The 22,306-nt window shown below is 35.8% G+C and overlaps 1 protein-coding gene across 1 annotated transcript in view; it reads left to right on the top strand.

Annotated features, from left to right (window-relative positions):
- The window catches only part of cep120 (centrosomal protein 120), a 50,661-nt gene extending 36,960 nt beyond the window's left edge, over positions 1–13,701 (top strand). The window contains exons 17-20 of the mRNA XM_056464212.1: positions 4,284–4,406; positions 5,901–5,999; positions 11,515–11,660; positions 13,168–13,701. Coding sequence (XP_056320187.1) covers positions 4,284–4,406; positions 5,901–5,999; positions 11,515–11,660; positions 13,168–13,363 — 564 coding nt within the window. The 3' untranslated portion in view covers positions 13,364–13,701. The remainder of the gene's footprint in view (positions 1–4,283; positions 4,407–5,900; positions 6,000–11,514; positions 11,661–13,167) is intronic.
- The last annotated feature ends 8,605 nt before the right edge of the window (positions 13,702–22,306 follow it).

Raw genomic sequence — 22,306 nt, forward strand, 5'->3', positions numbered from 1 at the left:
CTGTATATAGAGTGTATTTGGTTAGTACACTGACTGTTGTGCTTTTTTTTTTTACAGTATTATTGTTTTAAAGCGTGTTTTTCTGTTAGAAAACTGCTCTGATTTTGTTTGTTTTTCTTCGTGATCTCTCACTATAAGAAATAAATGTAAAATACAGTACAAAGCGTATGTTAAAACAGGGAATAAATCAAATGCAAAATAAAGAAAAGTTTGTTCTGTTGAACACAAAAGAAGATATTTTGAAGAATGCTGAACATCTGAAGCCATTGGCTTCAGTTATAGGAAAAAATATACTGTGGAAGCCAATTGGTTACAGGTTTTCAACATTCTTCAAAATATCTCCTTTTCAAACATTTCTCATCAGTGTTGTGGTTTGATTATTGATTATTAATTACACATAAATTCTCTGTTTTGGTGGCACAGTGGCTCAGCGGTTAGCACTGTGGCCTCACAGCAAGAAGGTCGCTGGTTTGAGTCCCAGCTGGGTCAGTTGGTGTTTCTGTGTGGAGTTTGCATGTTCTCCCCGTGTTGGTGTGGGTTTCCACCGGGTGCTCCGGTTCGCCTACAGTCCAAACACATGTGCTATAGGAGGAATTGATGAACTAAATTGGCCGTAGTGTATGAGTGTGTGTGAATGTGTGTATGGGTGTTTCCCGGTACTGGGTTGCGGCTGGAAGGGCATCCACTGCATAAAACATAGGTGGAATAGTTGGTGGTTCATTCCGCTGTGGCAACCCCTGATGAATAAAGGCACTGAGCCGAATGAATGAATGAAATTCACTGTTTTAATGTGCTTTTGTACTGTACTCCACATTAATTTCCTCTAATGAAAGATTCAGCTCAGAATCAGTAGTTTTACAAGAAAAGAATGAGTAAATAATGACAGAATTCGTATTGAACTGTTCCTTTAAATCAGTCTATAAAGCAAAATGAGAAAAAAGTGCATAATTTTTCACTGCTGGTGTAATTCCAGCACTTTTACTACTGCTAACATGACTGCACTCACGTCTGGTTTTACACACATCCATCAACGGCACTATTCCTGGTGTTGAACATTTTTCAGTGATTCTCTGTTTGAAGCGTCTGTGAGTGTTTATGTTGGAGCATCTGCTTTTCCTCTGCTGTCTGTTTTTGAAGAAAAGCTTTTATTTGGGTCAGGGCTCGAGCCAAAAATACCTCCAAAGTCAACACAAATGTCACAATTCAAGATAAAGAGTTAAAAATGTGTACAGAATTAATTAAAGAACTTTTTTTGTGAATCTTGATGATTGTAGTATCATATTTAGATCGGCTCATTACTCCATCAGTTTTTTTAATGCATTTATTGCTGAATTTTGAGGAACGCTTTTTTTTTTTTTGAAGATACGGTTTTTAATTTCTTTCCACCAGAGCTAGAGGATTACTGATGAGCTGTACTCGGTTACTGATTACATGATAAAATGTGTAGTCAGTAATATAATTTCTTAGATTACAAATTTATGCTTATGTAATCTGACTACTTTTGGATTACATTTAGATTACATTTTGGACTGTAATCTGTTACTGATTACAGATTACATCATGGGTTTTGGTCAGTAATATAATCTCTTAGATTACACATTTATGCTAATGTAATCTGACTACTTTTGGACTGCAATCCAATGTTTCTGATTACAGATTACTTGACAAGATTTTTGGTTCATAATATAATCTCCTAAATTGCACATTAATGGTAATGTAATCTGACAATTTTTGGATTACATTTAGATTACTTTTTTGTTGTAATCAATCACAGATTACATGACAATTTTTGGTCTGTAATATAATCTCTTATATTATGCATTTTAGTAATGTGATCTGGCTACTTTTGGATTGCATTTAGATTACTTTTAGACTGTAATCTGTTACTGATTACAGATTACATGACGAGGTTTTTGGTCTGTAATATAGTCTCTTAATTACACATTTACCGTAACGTACTCTGACAATTTTTGGATTACATTTAGATTACTTTTGGACTGTAATCTGTTACTGATTACAGATTACATGATGAGATTTTTGGTCTGTAGTATAATATCTTGGATTACACATTTACAGTAACATAATATGACTACTATTGGATTACATTTAGATTACCTTTGGACTTTAATCTGTTACAGATTACATGACGAGATTTTTGGTCTTGTAATATGATCTCTTAGATTGCACATTTACCGTAACGTAATCTGACAACCTTTGGAATACATTTAGATTACTTTTGAACTGTAACCAGTTACTGATTACAGATTACATGACGAGATTTTTGGTCTTGTAATATAATCTCTTAGCTTGCACATTTACCGTAACGTAATCTGACAACCTTTGGATTACATTTAGATTACTTTTGAACTGTAATCAGTTACTGATTACAGATTACATGACGAGATTTTTGGTCTTGTAATATAATCTCTTAGATTGCACATTTACCGTAACGTAATCTGACAACCTTTGGATTACATTTAGATTACTTTTGAACTGTAATCAGTTACTGATTACAGATTACATGACGAGATTTTTGGTCTTGTAATATAATCTCTTAGATTGCACATTTACCGTAACGTAATCTGACAACCTTTGGATTACATTTAGATTACTTTTGAACTGTAACCAGTTACTGATTACAGATTACATGACGAGATTTTTTGTCAGTTATATAATCTCTTAGATTACACATTTATAGTAATGTGATTTGACTACTTTTGGATTACATTTAGATTACTTTTGATTTGTAATCTATTACTGATTACAGATTACATGATAAAAGTTTTGGTCTTCCAGATCTAAGCGCTTTATCAAACTGTATGGGAAGACTCATCAAAACGTTTACAAATCGATGTAATACTTCCGAATATTACAATCGCAATATATATATATCAATACCGAATACCCGATGACCAGAAAGTGATTTATTTTTTATAAATTGTTTAAATATTGATGTTCAGAGACTGTTGTGTACACAATGATTTTATATAAAATTCACTTTAATGTGTGATAGGACCAAAAAGAGGTCAAAAACTAATATTTTCTCAATTCAAATAAGTAACGGCTTACAGCCGGAAGCAGTATTCCATGCGTCACGACTTTAAAAAAAGCGGATAAATATAATTATTTATGAATGGCAAGAAAAATTAGGAGAATCAATGAATTGTGAACACCTTACTGCCATTATGTCAATATTACTATGTAATCATAATGTAATCATAAACAGTAACTGTAATCTGTGCATGAGTATTTTAAAAAGCTGTTTACTCTCATTACAAGTACTTGGTGTTTGTAATCTGATTACATAATCCAGATTACATATAATCCATTACTACCCATATGAACAACTTTCTGACATTGTCATTAATAATAATACGCAATCATGATGTAATCCATAGAAGTAGCTGTAATCAGATTTATATTTATATCTTTATTAGTAGTTTTTATTAGTAGTTTACTTGATTTTTAAAATATAATTATGTAATTCGTTACTACGCAGCGTTAAGTATAAAAATATAGATAGAAGATCTTGATTTTAAGTGATTGGTGTATTTCTGTGTGCTAGATCTCTCATTATCACACTGATGTAATGAATCAGGACGAAGTGTGTGTGTGTTTTCTGCAGCGTGTGTGTTTTGTGTTGAAGATCTCAGACAGCCCACCTACCGAAATACTTCAGTCTGTCGTCTCGTTTCTTCCCAGAAAACATCTGGCCGCCGCCATGCTAACAAATCAAGCAAAGTAGGTTTCTGACATGCGAAGAGAGAGCGTCCGTGATGTGTGTGTGTGTCAGGATCATGTAAACATACATCTGTCCCATGCCGACACACACTCTGACCGGTTTATCCAGCGCCGTCCTCCCGTTCCTCTTCTTCTGCTGTTTTCTTCTGGTTGGCACGTGTCAGATTTCAGCGCATCTGCTTTCTGTCAGCGGATCGAGACACACACACACACACACACACACACACACACACACACACACACACACTCAGATGGAGAGCTGGAGGAGTTTAGCAGGACTGAACACTGCTGTCTGACACTGTTGAGGAGTTACAGCACTAGCAGAGCTGATGGAGGAGCCACACACACACACACACATCTTCAGTGTAATATAGAGTATCGTACAACACATACAGATCTTCAGTGTAATGAACAGTATGAGGAAAATCCCACTCATGTTTTGTGAGGGACATTTTTTTTTATTGTTTTATTGTTTGTAGATTTTCTATTACTTAAATAATAGTAATACTACTAATGATGATGTTATTTCTGTCTCTGCCCAGACTCAGGAGGCTGAGAGTAAACACCGTCATCTGGAGAAAGAGTTCCAGCAGTTCCGGGATCAGCAGAGCGTCCGTCCAGAGGCCCGACTGCAGTCCGAGATCAACCTGCTGACCCTGGAGAAGGTCAGACAACCGTTTACTGAGATAATAATCATTCTCTCACCCATTCATTTATTTACTTAGTCATTGATTCACTTATTCACCACCCTTTTATTCATTCATTCACTGGCTCATTCACTTGTTGTCTCACTCAATCATTTACTCACTTGTTCATTTATTCACTCGTTTATTTACTTTCATTCACTCGTTTTTTTATTTACTCGTTGACTCACTGATTCACTCATTCATTAATTCACTCGCTCATTTATTCATTAACTCATTTATTCGCTTACTCACTGATTCATTTATTTACTCACTCGTTGATTCTCACTCATTCACTATATCATATATTCATTCACAGACATTTACTCATTCATTTACTCACTCGTTGACTCACTCACTCATTTATTCACTCATTCACTCATTTATTTACTCACTCGTTGACCCACTGATTCACTCATTAATTTATTCACTCACTCTTTCACTAATTTTACTCATTCATTAATTCTCTCACTCATTTATTCACTAACTCATTCATTCACTGACTCGTTCATTTATTCATTCACTAATTATTTTATTTACTTACTCATTCATTCACTCACTCATTCATTTATTCACTCATTCACTCGTTTATTTACTTACGCATTGACTCACTGATTCACTCATTAATTTATTCACTCACTCTTTTACTAATTTCACTCACTCATTCATTAATTCACTCACTCATTTATTCATTAACTCATTCATTCACTGACTCACTCACTCATTCATTTATTTACTTACTCGTTGATTCACTTACTCATTCACTCTTTCATTCATTCTTTCAGATTCATTTACTCACTTACTTGTTGACTCATTCATTCACTCACACATTCATTTATTCAGTCTTTCACTCGTTTATTTACTCACTCGTTGACTCACTAATTCACTCATTAATTTATTCACTCACTCTTTCACTAATTTCACTCACCCATTTATTCATTAACTCATTCATTCACTGACTCATTCATTTATTAATTCACTCACTCATTCTTTTACTAATTCATTCATTTACTTACTTGTTAATTCATTCACTCTTTCATTAATTCATTCAGACTCATTTACTCACTCACTTGTTGACTTACTCACTCATTCATTCACTTGTTTATTTACTCACTCGTTGACTCACTGATTCACTTAATTTATTCACTCACTCTTTCTTTCACTAATTTCACTCATTAATTAATTCACTCACTCAATTTTCATTAATTCATACTCTCATGGCTCATTTATTTATTCACTCATTCATTCAATTATTCACTCACTCACTTATTCATTCATTGACTCATTCATTCATTCATAAATTTACTCTCATTCACTCACTCGCTCATTTAATCAGTCATGCATTTACTCATTTAATCACTCTTTCACACATTCACTCACTCATTCATTTGCCGGGTCATTCACTCACTCATTTACTCTTTCATTCATTGACTCTTTTATTCACTGACTCACTCACTGTTTCTTTTGTTTGCGCAGGTGGAGCTGGAGCGTAAACTGGAGTCGGCAACTAAATCTAAGCTGCACTATAAGCAGCAGTGGGGGCGAGCGCTGAAAGAGCTGGCCAGATTCAAACAGGTCAGACTTCACTTTTATTATTCATTCAGTCACTAATATGCTGCCATTTTTTAATAAATGATTCATTTATAGAACATTTAAATACAGTTACTTATAATGTACTTGCTTTATATACACAAAAGAAGAGTTATTGTATTTTTATATACATGCTTTGCAAAATAACGTGTATATATATAATTTTTTTGTTTGTATTTTTTTTAACTAAGAAGTTTGGTCACTCTTAAAGGTCCCGTGAAATTAAAATAAAGTTTTTAGATGTCAGGATCAGTGTGTTAGTCTTAAGGATATCCATAATCCAGCATGTCCAAAACAGAGACAAAACTCACATGTAGAAGGTATAAACCTGATATAAACATATACAGATTGCACTTTTTCACGTCTGCCTAAATGAATCAGATTAACATCTCCTCATACTTCAGTTTCTCACATGCTCCACCCTCTTCTTCTCCTTTGCAGACATTTGATGCTATTTAAGGGTTATTTTTTTTAAAGGGGAGGAGCTACTCCATGGCCCGCCCTCTCTTTATGTTGTAGTAAAGAGATTACGTCAAGCATTGATAAAAGGCACATTTCAAACCACTTCATGGGACCTTTAACAGTAAGGTTGTATTAGTTAATGTTAATAAATATAATTACTTTCTTGAACAATGAACAATACATTAATTGGAGTATTTATTTATCTTTGTAAAGTTGTTTAATGTTAGTTTTTTTTAACTCGCACAAAGGGGTTTTAAAAAGCCTTAAATTCCATAGTAAAAAAATAAGGTTTAATTAGACTTAAAATGTCTCGAATCTGCATTTCAAAGGTTAGAGAATGCAATAGAACAGACCCCATAAACAACATTTTATATCTGTTTCAAAATCGACTTCAAATCTCTGACAAAAATCTGTTTTACACGCAGAACGAAATAGGTGGAAACCAATAAAATAAGTGCTGGCAGGTATTTCTCCATATGGAGCTTTTTTTTGTTGCTAATTCTGTACTTTGAAATTATACTATACAAGTGAAGTTTATTTATAAACTAATTTCGAGAGGATCACGTGCTTACGATTGCTATCAGACGATGCCTGAGCCACTATAAAACCCTCAGCTCCATATCACAGCCATCTTTGTTTTGAAGAATCCCCCCTTCCACCCCTACTCCTCCTCCTTTCCTAAATGGGTGGCATGGTGGCTCAGTGGTTAGTATTGTTGCCTCACAGCAAGAAAGTCAGTGGTTTAGTCCTTACCAAGCCAGCCGACGTTTCTGTGTGGAGTTTACATGTTCTGCCCGTGCTCATGTGGGTTTCCCCCGGGTTCCCTGGTTTCCTCCCACCATCCAAAAACATGCAACTTAAGTTAATTGACTAATCCAAATCAGCACCATAGACATGCTCCTAGTCAGTAGTTATCTCTTAAGAGCAATCACGATCTGTTCATTAGCTACTAATGCAGGGGAGTTCTCCAGATCTACCTGAGCTCAAACTCCCCTCTTGCCTTGCAAGCGGGAGGGAGCCCCAGGCTCGAGGATCTTATGAGCTCAGGGCTCTCTCCCGGGACAGCATGCCAAACAAGCTTCATAATCAATCATCAGCTGAGTGTGAACCCTTGGATTGGTCTTAAATATCATTCTGTGTAGTATTAGAAAGTCTTAAATATAACTCTTAGAAGCCTGCAGATACCCTGCTCACAGTTATGAACTAATATTGTGTTGTATAAAATGAAACGACTTTTTATTTTGTCCAGATGATATACTCTATATCATCCCATTGCACAGCTTTAAAGGTGATTTATTATGTCGCTTTCTACAAGATGTAAAATAAGTCTGATGAGTGTGTGTGTTTGAGCTGAGAATATCACAGAGATAATGTTCTCCAGCTCTCTCAAACGGACCCTTTCAAGCTTTATCCTAATTGTTGGGTTTTTGGTGACTGTCGCTTTAAATGCAAATGAGATTGTGCTCTTTTCAGAGGGTGGAGCTACAGAGGGCTGTGCATCCCCATAGTGGCAGATGTAAAACAGCAGTGTGTGTGTTGTGAGTGCTGGTCAGGTGGTCATGTGTGCTTCAGTGTTTGCTCCATGCTTCTGTCAGTCTATGTCGTTCCTGTCGCTGCTTCATCTAAAACTCCACATCTAGAATCTTCTTAGTCTATGCTGACATTATCTTCAGCAGCTCAAACACTCTAATGGCTAATAGACAGACGGCTGCTTCTCACTCAGGGCTGCTGTTTATGCTAATGAGGGAGAGATGGGCACTAGTGGGCGGGGCTTTCCCCCTCTGATGACACGTACAAAGGGAGAATGTCAATCAAAGTGTTTCATCATCAAGTCTGATTAGAACAAACACAATTAATTCATGATGACCATTAGAGGCTGGAGATAGTCACACACTGCTGACACACACACACACACACACACACACACACACACAACTGTGTTTAAACCCCACATAAATGTGATTTTTGCAGAATAGCTCTGCTTGAAAATGTCCTCCTGTAGGATCTGTAATGATGTGAAAGCTGCAGTTTCTGAGGATAAACAGAGTTTTATGGTGTGCTAATAACTGTTGCAGACACAGAGCAGCTGCTTTTCTCTTCTCACAGATGATGATTTATGAGCTCAGCTCTGCAGAACACAGATCTGATATTGAGCTGTAAATCAGCGCTGTATTATGTTCAACATTAAACATCTGAATATCAGCCCGGCCTGCTGAAACAGCTTTAAGTGGATCCTTTTTCACTTCACATTTTTATCAAAGCTTCAGACTTTCTCCCACACAGACGTTTTTTAAGCACATCTGGATTTTTACTGAAATTCATAATTCTAATATTGAGTAATAAAACAAATCATTTTAACATGTATTATTGCTTTTTACATAATTTAGATTTTTTTCGACTTGTAGTTTTTTCTCCCATCAGGAGTTCTGACTCCTCATCTGTCAAGTTTAAATTTATTTGTCAAAATTCTTTCTTCTCCTGTCTTTAAGTGTGCATCTAGAATATTTTAAATCAGAATTTTCATTCATTCATTTTCTTTTCAGCTTAGTCCCTTTATTAATCCGGGGTCGCCACAGCGGAATGAACCGCCAACTTATCCAGCACATGTTTTACACAGCAGATGCCCTTCCAGCTGCAACCCATCTCTGGGAAACATCCACACACATTCATTCACTCTCACACCATGGACAATTTAGCTTACCCAATTCACCTGTACCGCATGTCTTTTGGACTCTGGGGGAAACCGGAGCACCCGGAGGAAACCCACTGGAGAACATGCAAACTCCACACAGAAACACCAACTGACCCAGCCGAGGCTCGAATCAGAGACCTTCTTGCTGTGAGGCGACTACCTATTGCACCACTGCATCGCCCAAATCAGAATTTTTTTTATTAATATTTTTTAATTATTAGTCTTTTTGTCCACCAAATTCAGCTTTTTTTTATGCATTTTATTATTTTTTTCACAGAATTCAGATTTTTTCACATTGTATTTTTTTTTTCTCTCCCACCAGGAGTTCTGACCTCTCAATTTATAGATAATTAGTCAAAATTATAATTGTTTTTCTCTTGAATCTGACTTTTTTTTATTCAGAATTGACATTTCATTTCAAAATTATAAATAGTATTAGTGGCATCATGGTGGCGCAGTGGTTAGCACTGTGGCCTCACAGCATGAAGGTCGCTGGTTCGAGTCCCGGCTGGGTCAGTTGGTGTTTCTGTGTGGAGTTTGCATGTTCTCCCCGTGTTGGTGTGGGTTTCCCCCACAGTCCAAACACATGCGCTATAGGGGAATTGATTAACTAAATTAGCCGTAGTGCGAGTGTGTGTGAGTGAATGAGTGTGGATGGGTGTTTCCCAGTACTGGGATGCAGCTGGAAGGGTATCCGCTGTGTAAAACATATGCTGAAATAGTTGGCGGTTCATTCTGCTGTGGCGACCTCTGTTCAATAAAGATACCCAGCGGATGGAAAACATATGCATAATATGTTCCACAATATAATATGTTTATTTCGGCCCTTCCAGCTGCAACCTAGTACTGGGAAACACCCACACACACTCATTCTCACACGCACACGTTCATACACTACGGCCAATTTAGTTCATCAGTTCCCCTGTAGCGCATGTGTTTAGACTGTGGGGGAAACCGGAGCACCCGGAGGAAACCCACACCAACATGGGGAGAACATGCAAACTCCACACAGAAAAACCAACTGACCCAGCCGAGGCTCGAACCAGTGACCTTCTTGCTGTGAGGCGATTGTGCTACCCACTGCGCCTCTGTGCTGGCCCATTATTGCTGTTATATTTTGTTTATTTTTTTCTCCACACAGAATAATTTTTTTTTTCAGCTTGTATTTTTCCCCAGCAGGAGTTTATCACTCAATATTGAGGCTTTTCTCCTGATTCTGAGTGTACGTACAGAAGTCTTTAAAAGCTGAATTGACACGTCACGATTATTTTGAATATTCAGATTGTTTTATTAATTATTCTCCACTTTTCATCTCTCAGTTATGAGTTTGTTTGTTAAAATGCAGCTTTTGTATAATCTCCCAGTTTTAGCTTATATTTTTCTTATCTCTCAGTCTTCACTTGCTCTGTGTTCTGGGCTCTTCCCATGTAACTCTGCTTTCTCACAGTGAGCATATATATATTAGAGCGATGAGAAAGATGAGTTGAGTTAGTTTCTGCAGTTTCTGTATAATGTAAATCAGCAGAACGAGTGCAGATGTTTCTGTGCACTCGCTGTGGAGTTTTCCTCGTCTGCAGTCTGTCTGTGGGTCATTCACTGGTCACACACTTTTACACAAGCGTTGTGTGTCTGTGTGTGTTCAGCAGACAGAAGCAAACTCCTCCAGTCTGCAGGATATCTGTGTGTGTTTCTCTCTGAAACACTGCAGATGACATGAGTTTACCACAGTCTCTCTGATCACTCGCATGAGAACGTGCGTCTGAGAGCATCCAGAAATCATCCTCATCTTCACTTTATGAGCAGCACAAATACCCAAACATTCCAGATTGAAGATGCATTTGCTGGAGGAACAGGGGTCTCGTTTCTAGAAAGATCTCTGCTTAAAACCAGACAAATGATCTGAGAGGAGTCAGAAAAACAACAGAGTGTGTGTGTGCGCGTGCGTGCGTGCATGCGTGTGTGTACGTGTGTTTGTTTGCTTGCTTGCGTGTGTGTGAGAGTGCATGGGTTTCTGTTTGTGTATATACGTAAGGGAGGGTGAGTGTGTGTTTGTCTGATTGTGCACATGGGTGTCTGTGTGTGAGAGCGAGTGCATTAGAATGTGTTTCTGTCTCTGCATAAGTGTGTGTGTGTGTGTGTGTGTGGGCATGTTTATCATTTCTCAGGTGTCTAACAGGTGTGTGTATATGTATGATTTGTCATTCATATTTGTATAATAAGGTAAACGTGCTTTATGAGGAAGATTTCAAAATAATCCAATCAAAAATCATCAGCTCAAATTAAAATGTGTGTGTGTTTGTCTTTGTATGCGTGTATGTGTTTGTGTCTGCATATGTGTGTGTTCAGCGTGAGCAGGAGAGCGCTCTGTGTCGTCTGAAGAAGCAGCAGCAGGAGCTGGATCAGATGCGTCTGCGCTTTCTGGCGGCTGAAGAGAAGGAGACGGTGAAGAGCGACAAACAAGAGCTGCAGGACATACGCAACCAGCTCAACAGGTCACACAGACACACACACACACACACACACACACACACACACACACACTAATGGACTTACTCTCATACACTGAAACACACTTACACTGAAACACACTTACACAGACACACACATATAATGCTCACACACTCATGCATACACACTAATATTAAAGCACTCTCTCACTCACACACACATGCACTAACACTCATGTGTATCAACTGATTGATTTACTCAATTTGATCTTTTTTCCTCGTGATTTTAGATTTATTAACCCCCCCCCCTGTTTAATTCAACTGTATTTTTTTTTTTTATTAGAAGGAAATAACCTCAGTACTGCATGATGCAAACTCACAAACAGAGGTCACATTTACTAAACCTTTGACTACTCTGAGCGTCTCCATCTCAGTTTTTTACTATTTTCTCTTCATAAATCTGACTTTGATTGATTGATTTGAAATAGGTTGGTTGATTGATTTGATTTAATTGGTTGATTGAATGGTTGGGTGGTTGGTTGGTTGATTTGATTTGATTTGATTTGATTTGATTTGATTTGATTTGATTTGATTTGATTTGGTTGGTTGGTTGGTTGGTTGGTTTGGTTTGGTTGGTTGGTTGGTTGGTTGATTAAATGGTTCGTTGGTTGGGTGGGTGGTTGGTTGGTTGGTTAATTGATTCGATTTGGTTGGTTGATTGAATGGTTGGGTGTTTGGTTTGGTTGGTTGATTGATTGATTGGTTGATTTTGATTTGATTGGGTGGTTGGTTGGTTTGGTTGGTTGGTTAGTTAGTTGATTAAATGGTTCGTTGGTTGGTTGGTTGGGTGGGTGGGTGGTTGGTTGGTTAATTGATTCGATTTGGTTGGTTGATTGAATGGTTGGGTGTTTGGTTTGGTTGATTGATTGGTTGATTTTGATTTGATTGGGTGGTTGGTTTGGTGATTGGTTGGTTGGTTGATTAAATGGTTGGGTGGCTGAGTTGGTTGGTTGGTTGATTTTGATTGGGTGGTTGGTTTGGTGATTGGTTGGGTGGGTGGGTGGGTGGTTGGTTGGGTGGGTGGGTGGTTGGTTGGTTGGTTGGTTGAGTGGGTGGGTGGGTAGGTGGGTGGGTGCGTGGTTGGGTGGTTGGTTGGTTGGTTGATTGGTTGGGTGGGTGGGTGGTTAGTTGGTTGGTTGGTTGGTTGGTTTGGTTGGTTGGGAGGGTGTTTGGTTGGTTGATTGGTTGGGTGGTTTGTTAATTGGTTGATTGGTTGGTTGATTGGTTGGGTGGGTGGTTGATTGGTTGGGTGGTTGGTTGGTTGAGTGGTTGATTTGGTTGGGAGGGTGGTTGATTGGTTGGGTGGTTGGTTGGTTGAGTGGTTGATTTGGTTGGGAGGGTGGTTGGTTGGTTGATTGATTGTTTTTGTGGTTGATTAATTGGTTGATTGGTTGGGTGGTTGGTTGGTTGGGAGGGTGGTTGGTTGGTTGGGTGGTTGGTTGATTGATTGATTGATTGATTGATTGATTGGTTGGTTGATTGGTTGTTTCAGGCTGAAGCAGCAGGAAGAGCCGCCGCGCAGTTGGACAGATGCAGCACAGGTGTGTGTGACAGAGAGTGCAGATGAACACGTGACACGTCTGCTGGAGGAGCGAGACACACTGCTGCGCACCGGCGTATACACACACCACGACCGCATCATCGCTGAGCTGGACCGGCAGATTCAGCAGGCCATCAACCCCTCCTGAACACACGCACACACATGCACACTAACATTGACATGCATATGTGTACATGCACACTCATGCATATACACATACATTCACATGCATAGACATGCATGCACACACTCACTCACACATTCGCCCATCACTTACATGTACTCAAACACAGATATGCATAGACATACACACACACACTTCTTCACATCTGTGTGTGTGTGTTCAGCAGGGGGCGCTGTTTCTCAACTGGTCACTTTATTACAGACTCCTCATCAGGGCTTCATATCTGAATTTATTTATAGTGTTTATTAGTGTTTTTACTCCGTTTATGAATACTGGCTTAATAAATATTTTCCTGACGTTCATCATCGTCTGACACTTTATTTTGTGCACGTCTCGGTGACTTTATTATGGAGTCCACTTTCAAAATAATCAGATCTTAACCAAAATTAACTGGTCATCCCCAAATTTAGAATTTTATTTATTCCATAATTAATTTTCCTTCGCCTCAGTCCCTATATTAATCAGGGGTCGCCACAGTGGAATGAACCACCAACTATTCCAGCATATGTTTTACACAGTGGATGCTCTTCCAGCTCCAACCCAGTACAGGGAAACACCCATACACACTTATACACTAATTTAGTTGATCAATTCTCCTATAGCGCATGTGTTTGGACTGTGGGGGAAACCGGAGCACCTGGAGGAAACCCACGCTAGCACGGGGAGAACATGCAAACTCCACACAGAAACATCAACTGACCCAGCTGGAATTCAAACCAGTGACCTTCTTGCTGTGAGGTCACAGTGCTAACCACTGAGCCACCGTGTCACCCAAATTTTGAATTTACGCCTGAAAATAATAACTGATGCATTCATATTATGTTTAGTTAGTGTCACAATAAGTAAAGGTTTACTTTTTTTTCTTCCCAAATGTGCTGAAATATGTCCTAAATGTGGTTATTAAGTGAATTGAATTACTTGATCAAATAAAAAGTAATTTAAAATTCACAAAAAGCATTAAAGTGTCATATTTAGGGAAAACTGTCTGTCAGGAGAGCTCATAAAGTGTCGCATTATTGCCGTTTTATTGATTGCTGGTGAAAATCCTTCAACTTACTGAGTGTCAGACTGAATTATAATGAGTATGAGATGTTGTAATGATAGTGGAATGCTTTTATTATGAATTACATGTTTTAAAGAGCTGCAGAAAGCTGTAAATGGAAACGTCTGTGTGTGTTTTTCAGTTCAAAAGCCCAAAACAAATCATCATCGTGTTACTCTCTGAGGACGTTTCTTACTCGCTGCAGTGTTTGATGAACTAATATTATTGCAAGTGATTTAAAAAAGGGCTCGAGTACAGAGAAATGTAGAATAACATGCAGACGCTGACAGTCTGAGTATTTCATGTGGTTCATCATCGGCCTCCAGAAACACACACAGATCTGCTGTTATTCTGAACTTCTGAACTCTTGTTCGCTAACGGCAGTGAGCAAACGCACCGCATCACTGATCAACTGCACACAATCACTGATTACAAAACCTCTACTGTAACCTGACTACAGTCGGATTATATTTAATTACTTTTGAACTGTAAAGTTACTGATAACAGATTACATGACAAGGTTTTTGTTCAGTAATATATTCTCTCAGATTACACATTTATGTTAATATAATCTGACTGCTTTTGGATTACATTTAGATTACTTTTGAACCGTCCTCAATGATTGATTACAGATTACATGACAATGTTTTTGGTCAGTTATATAATCGCTTAGATCGCACGTTTATGGTGATGTAACCTGACTACTTTTGGATTACATTTAGATTACTTTTGAACTGTCCTCAATGACTGATTACAGACTACATGACAATGTTTTTGGTCAGTAATATAACCTCTTAGATTGCACATTTATGGTAATGTAATCTGACTACTTTGGATTACGTTTGGATTACTTTTGAACTGTCTGACTACTTTTGGATTACATTTAGATTACTTTTGAACCGTCCTCAATGATTGATTACAGATTATGACACCTTTTGGTCAGTTATATAATCGCTTAGATTGCACTTTTATGGTGATGTAATCTGACTACTTTTGGATTACATTTAGATTACTTTTAACTGTAATAAATGATTAATAAGTAATCTGATTACATGACAACTTTTGGTCAGTAATATATTCTCTTAGATTGCACTTTAATGGTAATGTAATCTGACTACTTTTGGATTACATTTAGATTACTTTTGAACTGTCCTCAATGATTGATTACAGACTACATGACAATATTTTTGGTCAGTAATATAACCTCTTAGATTGCACATTTATGGTAATGTAATCTGACTACTTTGGATTACATTTAGATTACTTTTGAACTGTCTGGCTACTTTTGGATTATGTTTGGATTACTTTTGAACTGTCTGACTACTTTTGGATTACATTTGGATTACTTTTGAACTGTCTGACTACTTTTGGATTACATTTGGATTACTTTTGAACTGTACAATCAATGCATTTTGAACAATTTACTGTCATTTAGTCAATATGTAATCATATTGTAATCCATAAAAGTAACTGATTGTGAGTTATAAAAGTGATTTACTCAACTTGCAAGTGCTTGATTTTTAGAATCTGATTACATATTTCAGATTACATATAATCCATTACTACCACATATATATATATATATATATATATATGTGTGTGTGTGTGTGTGTGTGTGTGTGTGTGTGTGTGTGTGTGTGTGTGTGTGTGTGTGTGTGTGTGTGTGTATATATAAATTGCATGAAAAATATAGAGAATCAATGGATTCAGTGAATAACTTTCCGCTATTGTCAATAATAATATGTAATCATGTTGTGATGCCAAAAAAGTAACTAATTTGATTGAGTAATATAAAAGTAAATTATTATTATTATTATTATTATTATTAAATAATATAAGAACAAGTACTTGATTTTTAGAATCTGATTACATTATCCAAATTTTATGCAGATGTAATGGATTACATTTAGATTACTTTTGAACTGTAATCTGTGATTAATGACTGTAATCATTGATTACATGACGATTTTTGGTCAGTAATATAATCTCTTAGATTACACATTTAAGGTAATGTAATCCGACTATTGGATTACGTTTAGATTACTTTTTAACTGTAAAGTTACTGGTTACAGATTACATGACGGTTTTTGGTCAGTAATATATTCTCTTAGATTACACATTTAAGGTAATGTAATCCGACTACTTTTGGATTATATTTAGATTACTTTTTAACTGTAAAGTTACTTATTACAGAATAGATGACAAGGTTTTTGGTCAGTAATATATTCTCTTAGATTACACATTTATGGTAATGTAATCTGACTACTTTTGGATTACATTTAGATTACTTTTGTACTCTACAATCAATGCATTGTGAACAACTTACTGTCATTTTGTCAATAATTTCTCATCTCGATGTAATATATAAAAAGAAACTAGTCTGATTACAAGTATTTTAAAAAGTAGTTTAATTACAAGTACTTGATTTTTGGAATCTGACATAATCCAGATAACATATAATCCATTACTATTGCAAGAAAAGTGAATTGTGAACTTTCTACAAGTAATACATATTTATGATGTAATTCGTGAAAGTAACTGTAATCTGATTCATTTAATTACAGGTACTCGACTTTTGTAATCTGATGAGATAATCCAGATGTTATATAATCCAGTTCTGTATACTCTTCTGCATGTTCTGTTTTCAGCAGGTTTTCAGCTGGATGTGCTGATTGCTTGTGACAGTGGGTCTCTGAGCAGGAAATTCCTCAGGCTGTTTTCTCATGTATGTTTGCAGAAGATCTAGAGTTTGCAGGGCTGTGATTGATGCACACAATCTACATTATTTGCTTTACAAATGTACGACGCTCCGCTGGGAACAATATTGAAGAACTGGGAAAACTCGTCTGTCTGAAGAATTATTAAAAGTGTTGAGCAAGAAAAAAACAGGTGGAGCTCCATTTCTCTCTCACATCACACACACTGAGAACTTCAGTGTGTACACTACAGTGATTCTGAACCACACTATAGTATTACTACCCTATACAGTATCACACTCTAGATTATTGTATTTACAACTCTTAATGAATGCTTCAGCATACTGTAGTATTAACTGATAAACTACTGTAGTATACTATAGCTTTTACTACACTAAACTGTGTATTGTAGTGTAATATTCCCTAGAGTTGTAGAAGACTACAGTATTGGCTCATGGTTTTATTACTATAGATGTTACCATAGCAACTGTAGAATCACCACAACAGATCAATTGAAGTACTGTAGTGTAGTTCAAAACAACCATGTTTAAATTACTACAGTATGTTTTAATATTAGGAAAGGGCAAAGTTTTCTGTTTTTAGTCATATCGTCTGTACTTCTGTTCTAGTAAAAAAAACAGTACTTTTGTCTGGTGTTCTAGTAAAAAAACAGTACTTTTGTCTGGTGTTCTAGTAAAAAACAGTACTTTTGTCTGGTGTTCTAGTAAAAAAACAGTACTTTTGTCTGGTGTTCTAGTAAAAAAACAGTACTTTTGTCTGGTGTTCTAGTAAAAAACAGTACTTTTGTCTGGTGTTCTAGTAAAAAAACAGTACTTTTGTCTGGTGTTCTAGTAAAAAAACAGTACTTTTGTCTGGTGTTCTAGTAAAAAAACAGTACTTTTGTCTGGTGTTCTAGTAAAAAAACAGTACTTTTGTCTGGTGTTCTAGTAAAAAAAACAGTACTTTTGTCTGGTGTTCTAGTAAAAAACAGTACTTTTGTCTGGTGTTCTAGTAAAAAAAACAGTACTTTTGTCTGGTGTTCTAGTAAAAAACAGTACTTTTGTCTGGTGTTCTAGTAAAAAAAACAGTACTTTTGTCTGGTGTTCTAGTAAAAAAACAGTACTTTTGTCTGGTGTTCTAGTAAAAAAACAGTACTTTTGTCTGGTGTTCTAGTAAAAAAACAGTACTTTTGTCTGGTGTTCTAGTAAAAAAACAGTACTTTTGTCTGGTGTTCTAGTAAAAAAAAACAGTACTTTTGTCTGGTGTTCTAGTAAAAAAAAAACAGTACTTTTGTCTGGTGTTCTAGTAAAAAAAAAACAGTACTTTTGTCTGGTGTTCTAGCAAAAAAAAAACAGTACTTTTGTCTGGTGTTCTAGTAAAAAAAAAACAGTACTTTTGTCTGGTGTTCTAGCAAAAAAAGAGTACTTTGGTCTGGTGTTCTAGTAAAAATAAACAGTACTTTTGTCTGGTGTTCTAGTAAAAAAAACAGTACTTTTGTCTGGTGTTCTAGTAAAAAAACAGTACTTTTGTCTGGTGTTCTAGCAAAAAAACAGTACTTTTGTCTGGTGTTCTAGCAAAAAAACAGTACTTTTGTCTGGTGTTCTAGTAAAAAAAACAGTACTTTTGTCTGGTGTTCTAGCAAAAAAACAGTACTTTTGTCTGGTGTTCTAGTAAAAAAACAGTACTTTTGTCTGGTGTTCTAGTAAAAAAAAACAGTACTTTTGTCTGGTGTTCTAGTAAAAAAAAAACAGTACTTTTGTCTGGTGTTCTAGCAAAAAAACAGTACTTTTGTCTGGTGTTCTAGCAAAAAAAAACAGTACTTTTGTCTGGTGTTCTAGTAAAAAAACAGTACTTTTGTCTGGTGTTCTAGCAAAAAAACAGTACTTTTGTCTGGTGTTCTAGTAAAAAAACAGTACTTTTGTCTGGTGTTCTAGTAAAAAAAAACAGTACTTTTGTCTGGTGTTCTAGTAAAAAAAAACAGTACTTTTGTCTGGTGTTCTAGTAAAAAAAACAGTACTTTTGTCTGGTGTTCTAGTAAAAAAAAACAGTACTTTTGTCTGGTGTTCTAGTAAAAAAAACAGTACTTTTGTCTGGTGTTCTAGTAAAAAAAAACAGTACTTTTGTCTGGTGTTCTAGTAAAAAAAACAGTACTTTTGTCTGGTGTTCTAGTAAAAAACAGTACTTTTGTCTGGTGTTCTAGTAAAAAAACAGTACTTTTGTCTGGTGTTCTAGTAAAAAAAACAGTACTTTTGTCTGGTGTTCTAGTAAAAAAACAGTACTTTTGTCTGGTGTTCTAGTAAAAAAAACAGTACTTTTGTCTGGTGTTCTAGTAAAAAAACAGTACTTTTGTCTGGTGTTCTAGTAAAAAAACAGTACTTTTGTCTGGTGTTCTAGTAAAAAAACAGTACTTTTGTCTGGTGTTCTAGTAAAAAAAAACAGTACTTTTGTCTGGTGTTCTAGTAAAAAAAACAGTACTTTTGTCTGGTGTTCTAGTAAAAAAAAAACAGTACTTTTGTCTGGTGTTCTAGCAAAAAAAGAGTACTTTGGTCTGGTGTTCTAGTAAAAATAAACAGTACTTTTGTCTGGTGTTCTAGTAAAAAAAACAGTACTTTTGTCTGGTGTTCTAGTAAAAAAACAGTACTTTTGTCTGGTGTTCTAGCAAAAAAACAGTACTTTTGTCTGGTGTTCTAGCAAAAAAACAGTACTTTTGTCTGGTGTTCTAGTAAAAAAAACAGTACTTTTGTCTGGTGTTCTAGCAAAAAAACAGTACTTTTGTCTGGTGTTCTAGTAAAAAAACAGTACTTTTGTCTGGTGTTCTAGTAAAAAAAAACAGTACTTTTGTCTGGTGTTCTAGTAAAAAAAAACAGTACTTTTGTCTGGTGTTCTAGCAAAAAAACAGTACTTTTGTCTGGTGTTCTAGCAAAAAAAAACAGTACTTTTGTCTGGTGTTCTAGTAAAAAAAACAGTACTTTTGTCTGGTGTTCTAGCAAAAAAACAGTACTTTTGTCTGGTGTTCTAGTAAAAAAAACAGTACTTTTGTCTGGTGTTCTAGTAAAAAAAACAGTACTTTTGTCTGGTGTTCTAGTAAAAAAAAACAGTACTTTTGTCTGGTGTTCTAGTAAAAAAAACAGTACTTTTGTCTGGTGTTCTAGTAAAAAAAACAGTACTTTTGTCTGGTGTTCTAGTAAAAAAACAGTACTTTTGTCTGGTGTTCTAGTAAAAAAAAAACAGTACTGTTGTCTGGTGTTCTAGTAAAAAAAAACAGTACTTTTGTCTGGTGTTCTAGTAAAAAAAACAGTACTTTTGTCTGGTGTTCTAGCAAAAAAACAGTACTTTTGTCTGGTGTTCTAGTAAAAAAACAGTACTTTTGTCTGGTGTTCTAGTAAAAAAAAACAGTACTGTTGTCTGGTGTTCTAGTAAAAAAAAACAGTACTTTTGTCTGGTGTTCTAGTAAAAAAAACAGTACTTTTGTCTGGTGTTCTAGCAAAAAAACAGTACTTTTGTCTGGTGTTCTAGTAAAAAAAACAGTACTTTTGTCTGGTGTTCTAGTAAAAAAACAGTACTTTTGTCTGGTGTTCTAGTGAAATAAAACAGTACTTTTGTCTGGTGTTCTAGTGAAATAAAACCGTACTTTTGTCTGGTGTTCTAGTTAAAAAAACAGTACTTTTGTCTGGTGTTCTAGTAAAAAAAACAGTACTTTTGTCTGGTGTTCTAGTAAAAAAAACAGTACTTTTGTCTGGTGTTCTAGTAAAAAAACAGTACTTTTGTCTGGTGTTCTAGTAAAAAAAAACAGTACTTTTGTCTGGTGTTCTAGTAAAAAAAACAGTACTTTTGTCTGGTGTTCTAGTAAAAAAACAGTACTTTTGTCTGGTGTTCTAGTAAAAAAACAGTACTTTTGTCTGGTGTTCTAGTAAAAAAAACAGTACTTTTGTCTGGTGTTCTAGTAAAAAAACAGTACTTTGTCTGGTGTTCTAGTAAAAAAACAGTACTTTTGTCTGGTGTTCTAGTAAAAAAACAGTACTTTTGTCTGGTGTTCTAGTAAAAAAACAGTACTTTTGTCTGGTGTTCTAGTAAAAAACAGTACTTTTGTCTGGTGTTCTAGTAAAAAAACAGTACTTTTGTCTGGTGTTCTAGTAAAAAACAGTACTTTTGTCTGGTGTTCTAGTAAAAAAACAGTACTTTTGTCTGGTGTTCTAGTAAAAAAACAGTACTTTTGTCTGGTGTTCTAGTAAAAAAACAGTACTTTTGTCTGGTGTTCTAGTAAAAAAACAGTACTTTTGTCTGGTGTTCTAGTAAAAAAACAGTACTTTTGTCTGGTGTTCTAGTAAAAAAACAGTACTTTTGTCTGGTGTTCTAGTAAAAAAACAGTACTTTTGTCTGGTGTTCTAGTAAAAAAAACAGTACTTTTGTCTGGTGTTCTAGTAAAAAAAACAGTACTTTTGTCTGGTGTTCTAGTAAAAAAAACAGTACTTTTGTCTGGTGTTCTAGTAAAAAAAACAGTACTTTTGTCTGGTGTTCTAGTAAAAAAAACAGTACTTTTGTCTGGTGTTCTAGTAAAAAAAACAGTACTTTTGTCTGGTGTTCTAGTAAAAAAAACAGTACTTTTGTCTGGTGTTCTAGTAAAAAAAACAGTACTTTTGTCTGGTGTTCTAGTAAAAAAAACAGTACTTTTGTCTGGTGTTCTAGTAAAAAAAACAGTACTTTTGTCTGGTGTTCTAGTAAAAAAACAGTACTTTTGTCTGGTGTTCTAGTAAAAAAAACAGTACTTTTGTCTGGTGTTCTAGTAAAAAAAACAGTACTTTTGTCTGGTGTTCTAGTAAAAAAACAGTACTTTTGTCTGGTGTTCTAGTAAAAAAACAGTACTTTTGTCTGGTGTTCTAGTAAAAAAACAGTACTTTTGTCTGGTGTTCTAGTAAAAAAACAGTACTTTTGTCTGGTGTTCTAGTAAAAAAACAGTACTTTTGTCTGGTGTTCTAGTAAAAAAAACAGTACTTTTGTCTGGTGTTCTAGTAAAAAAACAGTACTTTTGTCTGGTGTTCTAGTAAAAAAACAGTACTTTTGTCTGGTGTTCTAGTAAAAAAAACAGTACTTTTGTCTGGTGTTCTAGTAAAAAAAACAGTACTTTTGTCTGGTGTTCTAGTAAAAAAAACAGTACTTTTGTCTGGTGTT

Source organism: Danio aesculapii, chromosome 8 (genome assembly GCF_903798145.1).
Source record: "Danio aesculapii chromosome 8, fDanAes4.1, whole genome shotgun sequence".
In the NCBI taxonomy this organism is placed as follows: domain Eukaryota; kingdom Metazoa; phylum Chordata; class Actinopteri; order Cypriniformes; family Danionidae; genus Danio; species Danio aesculapii.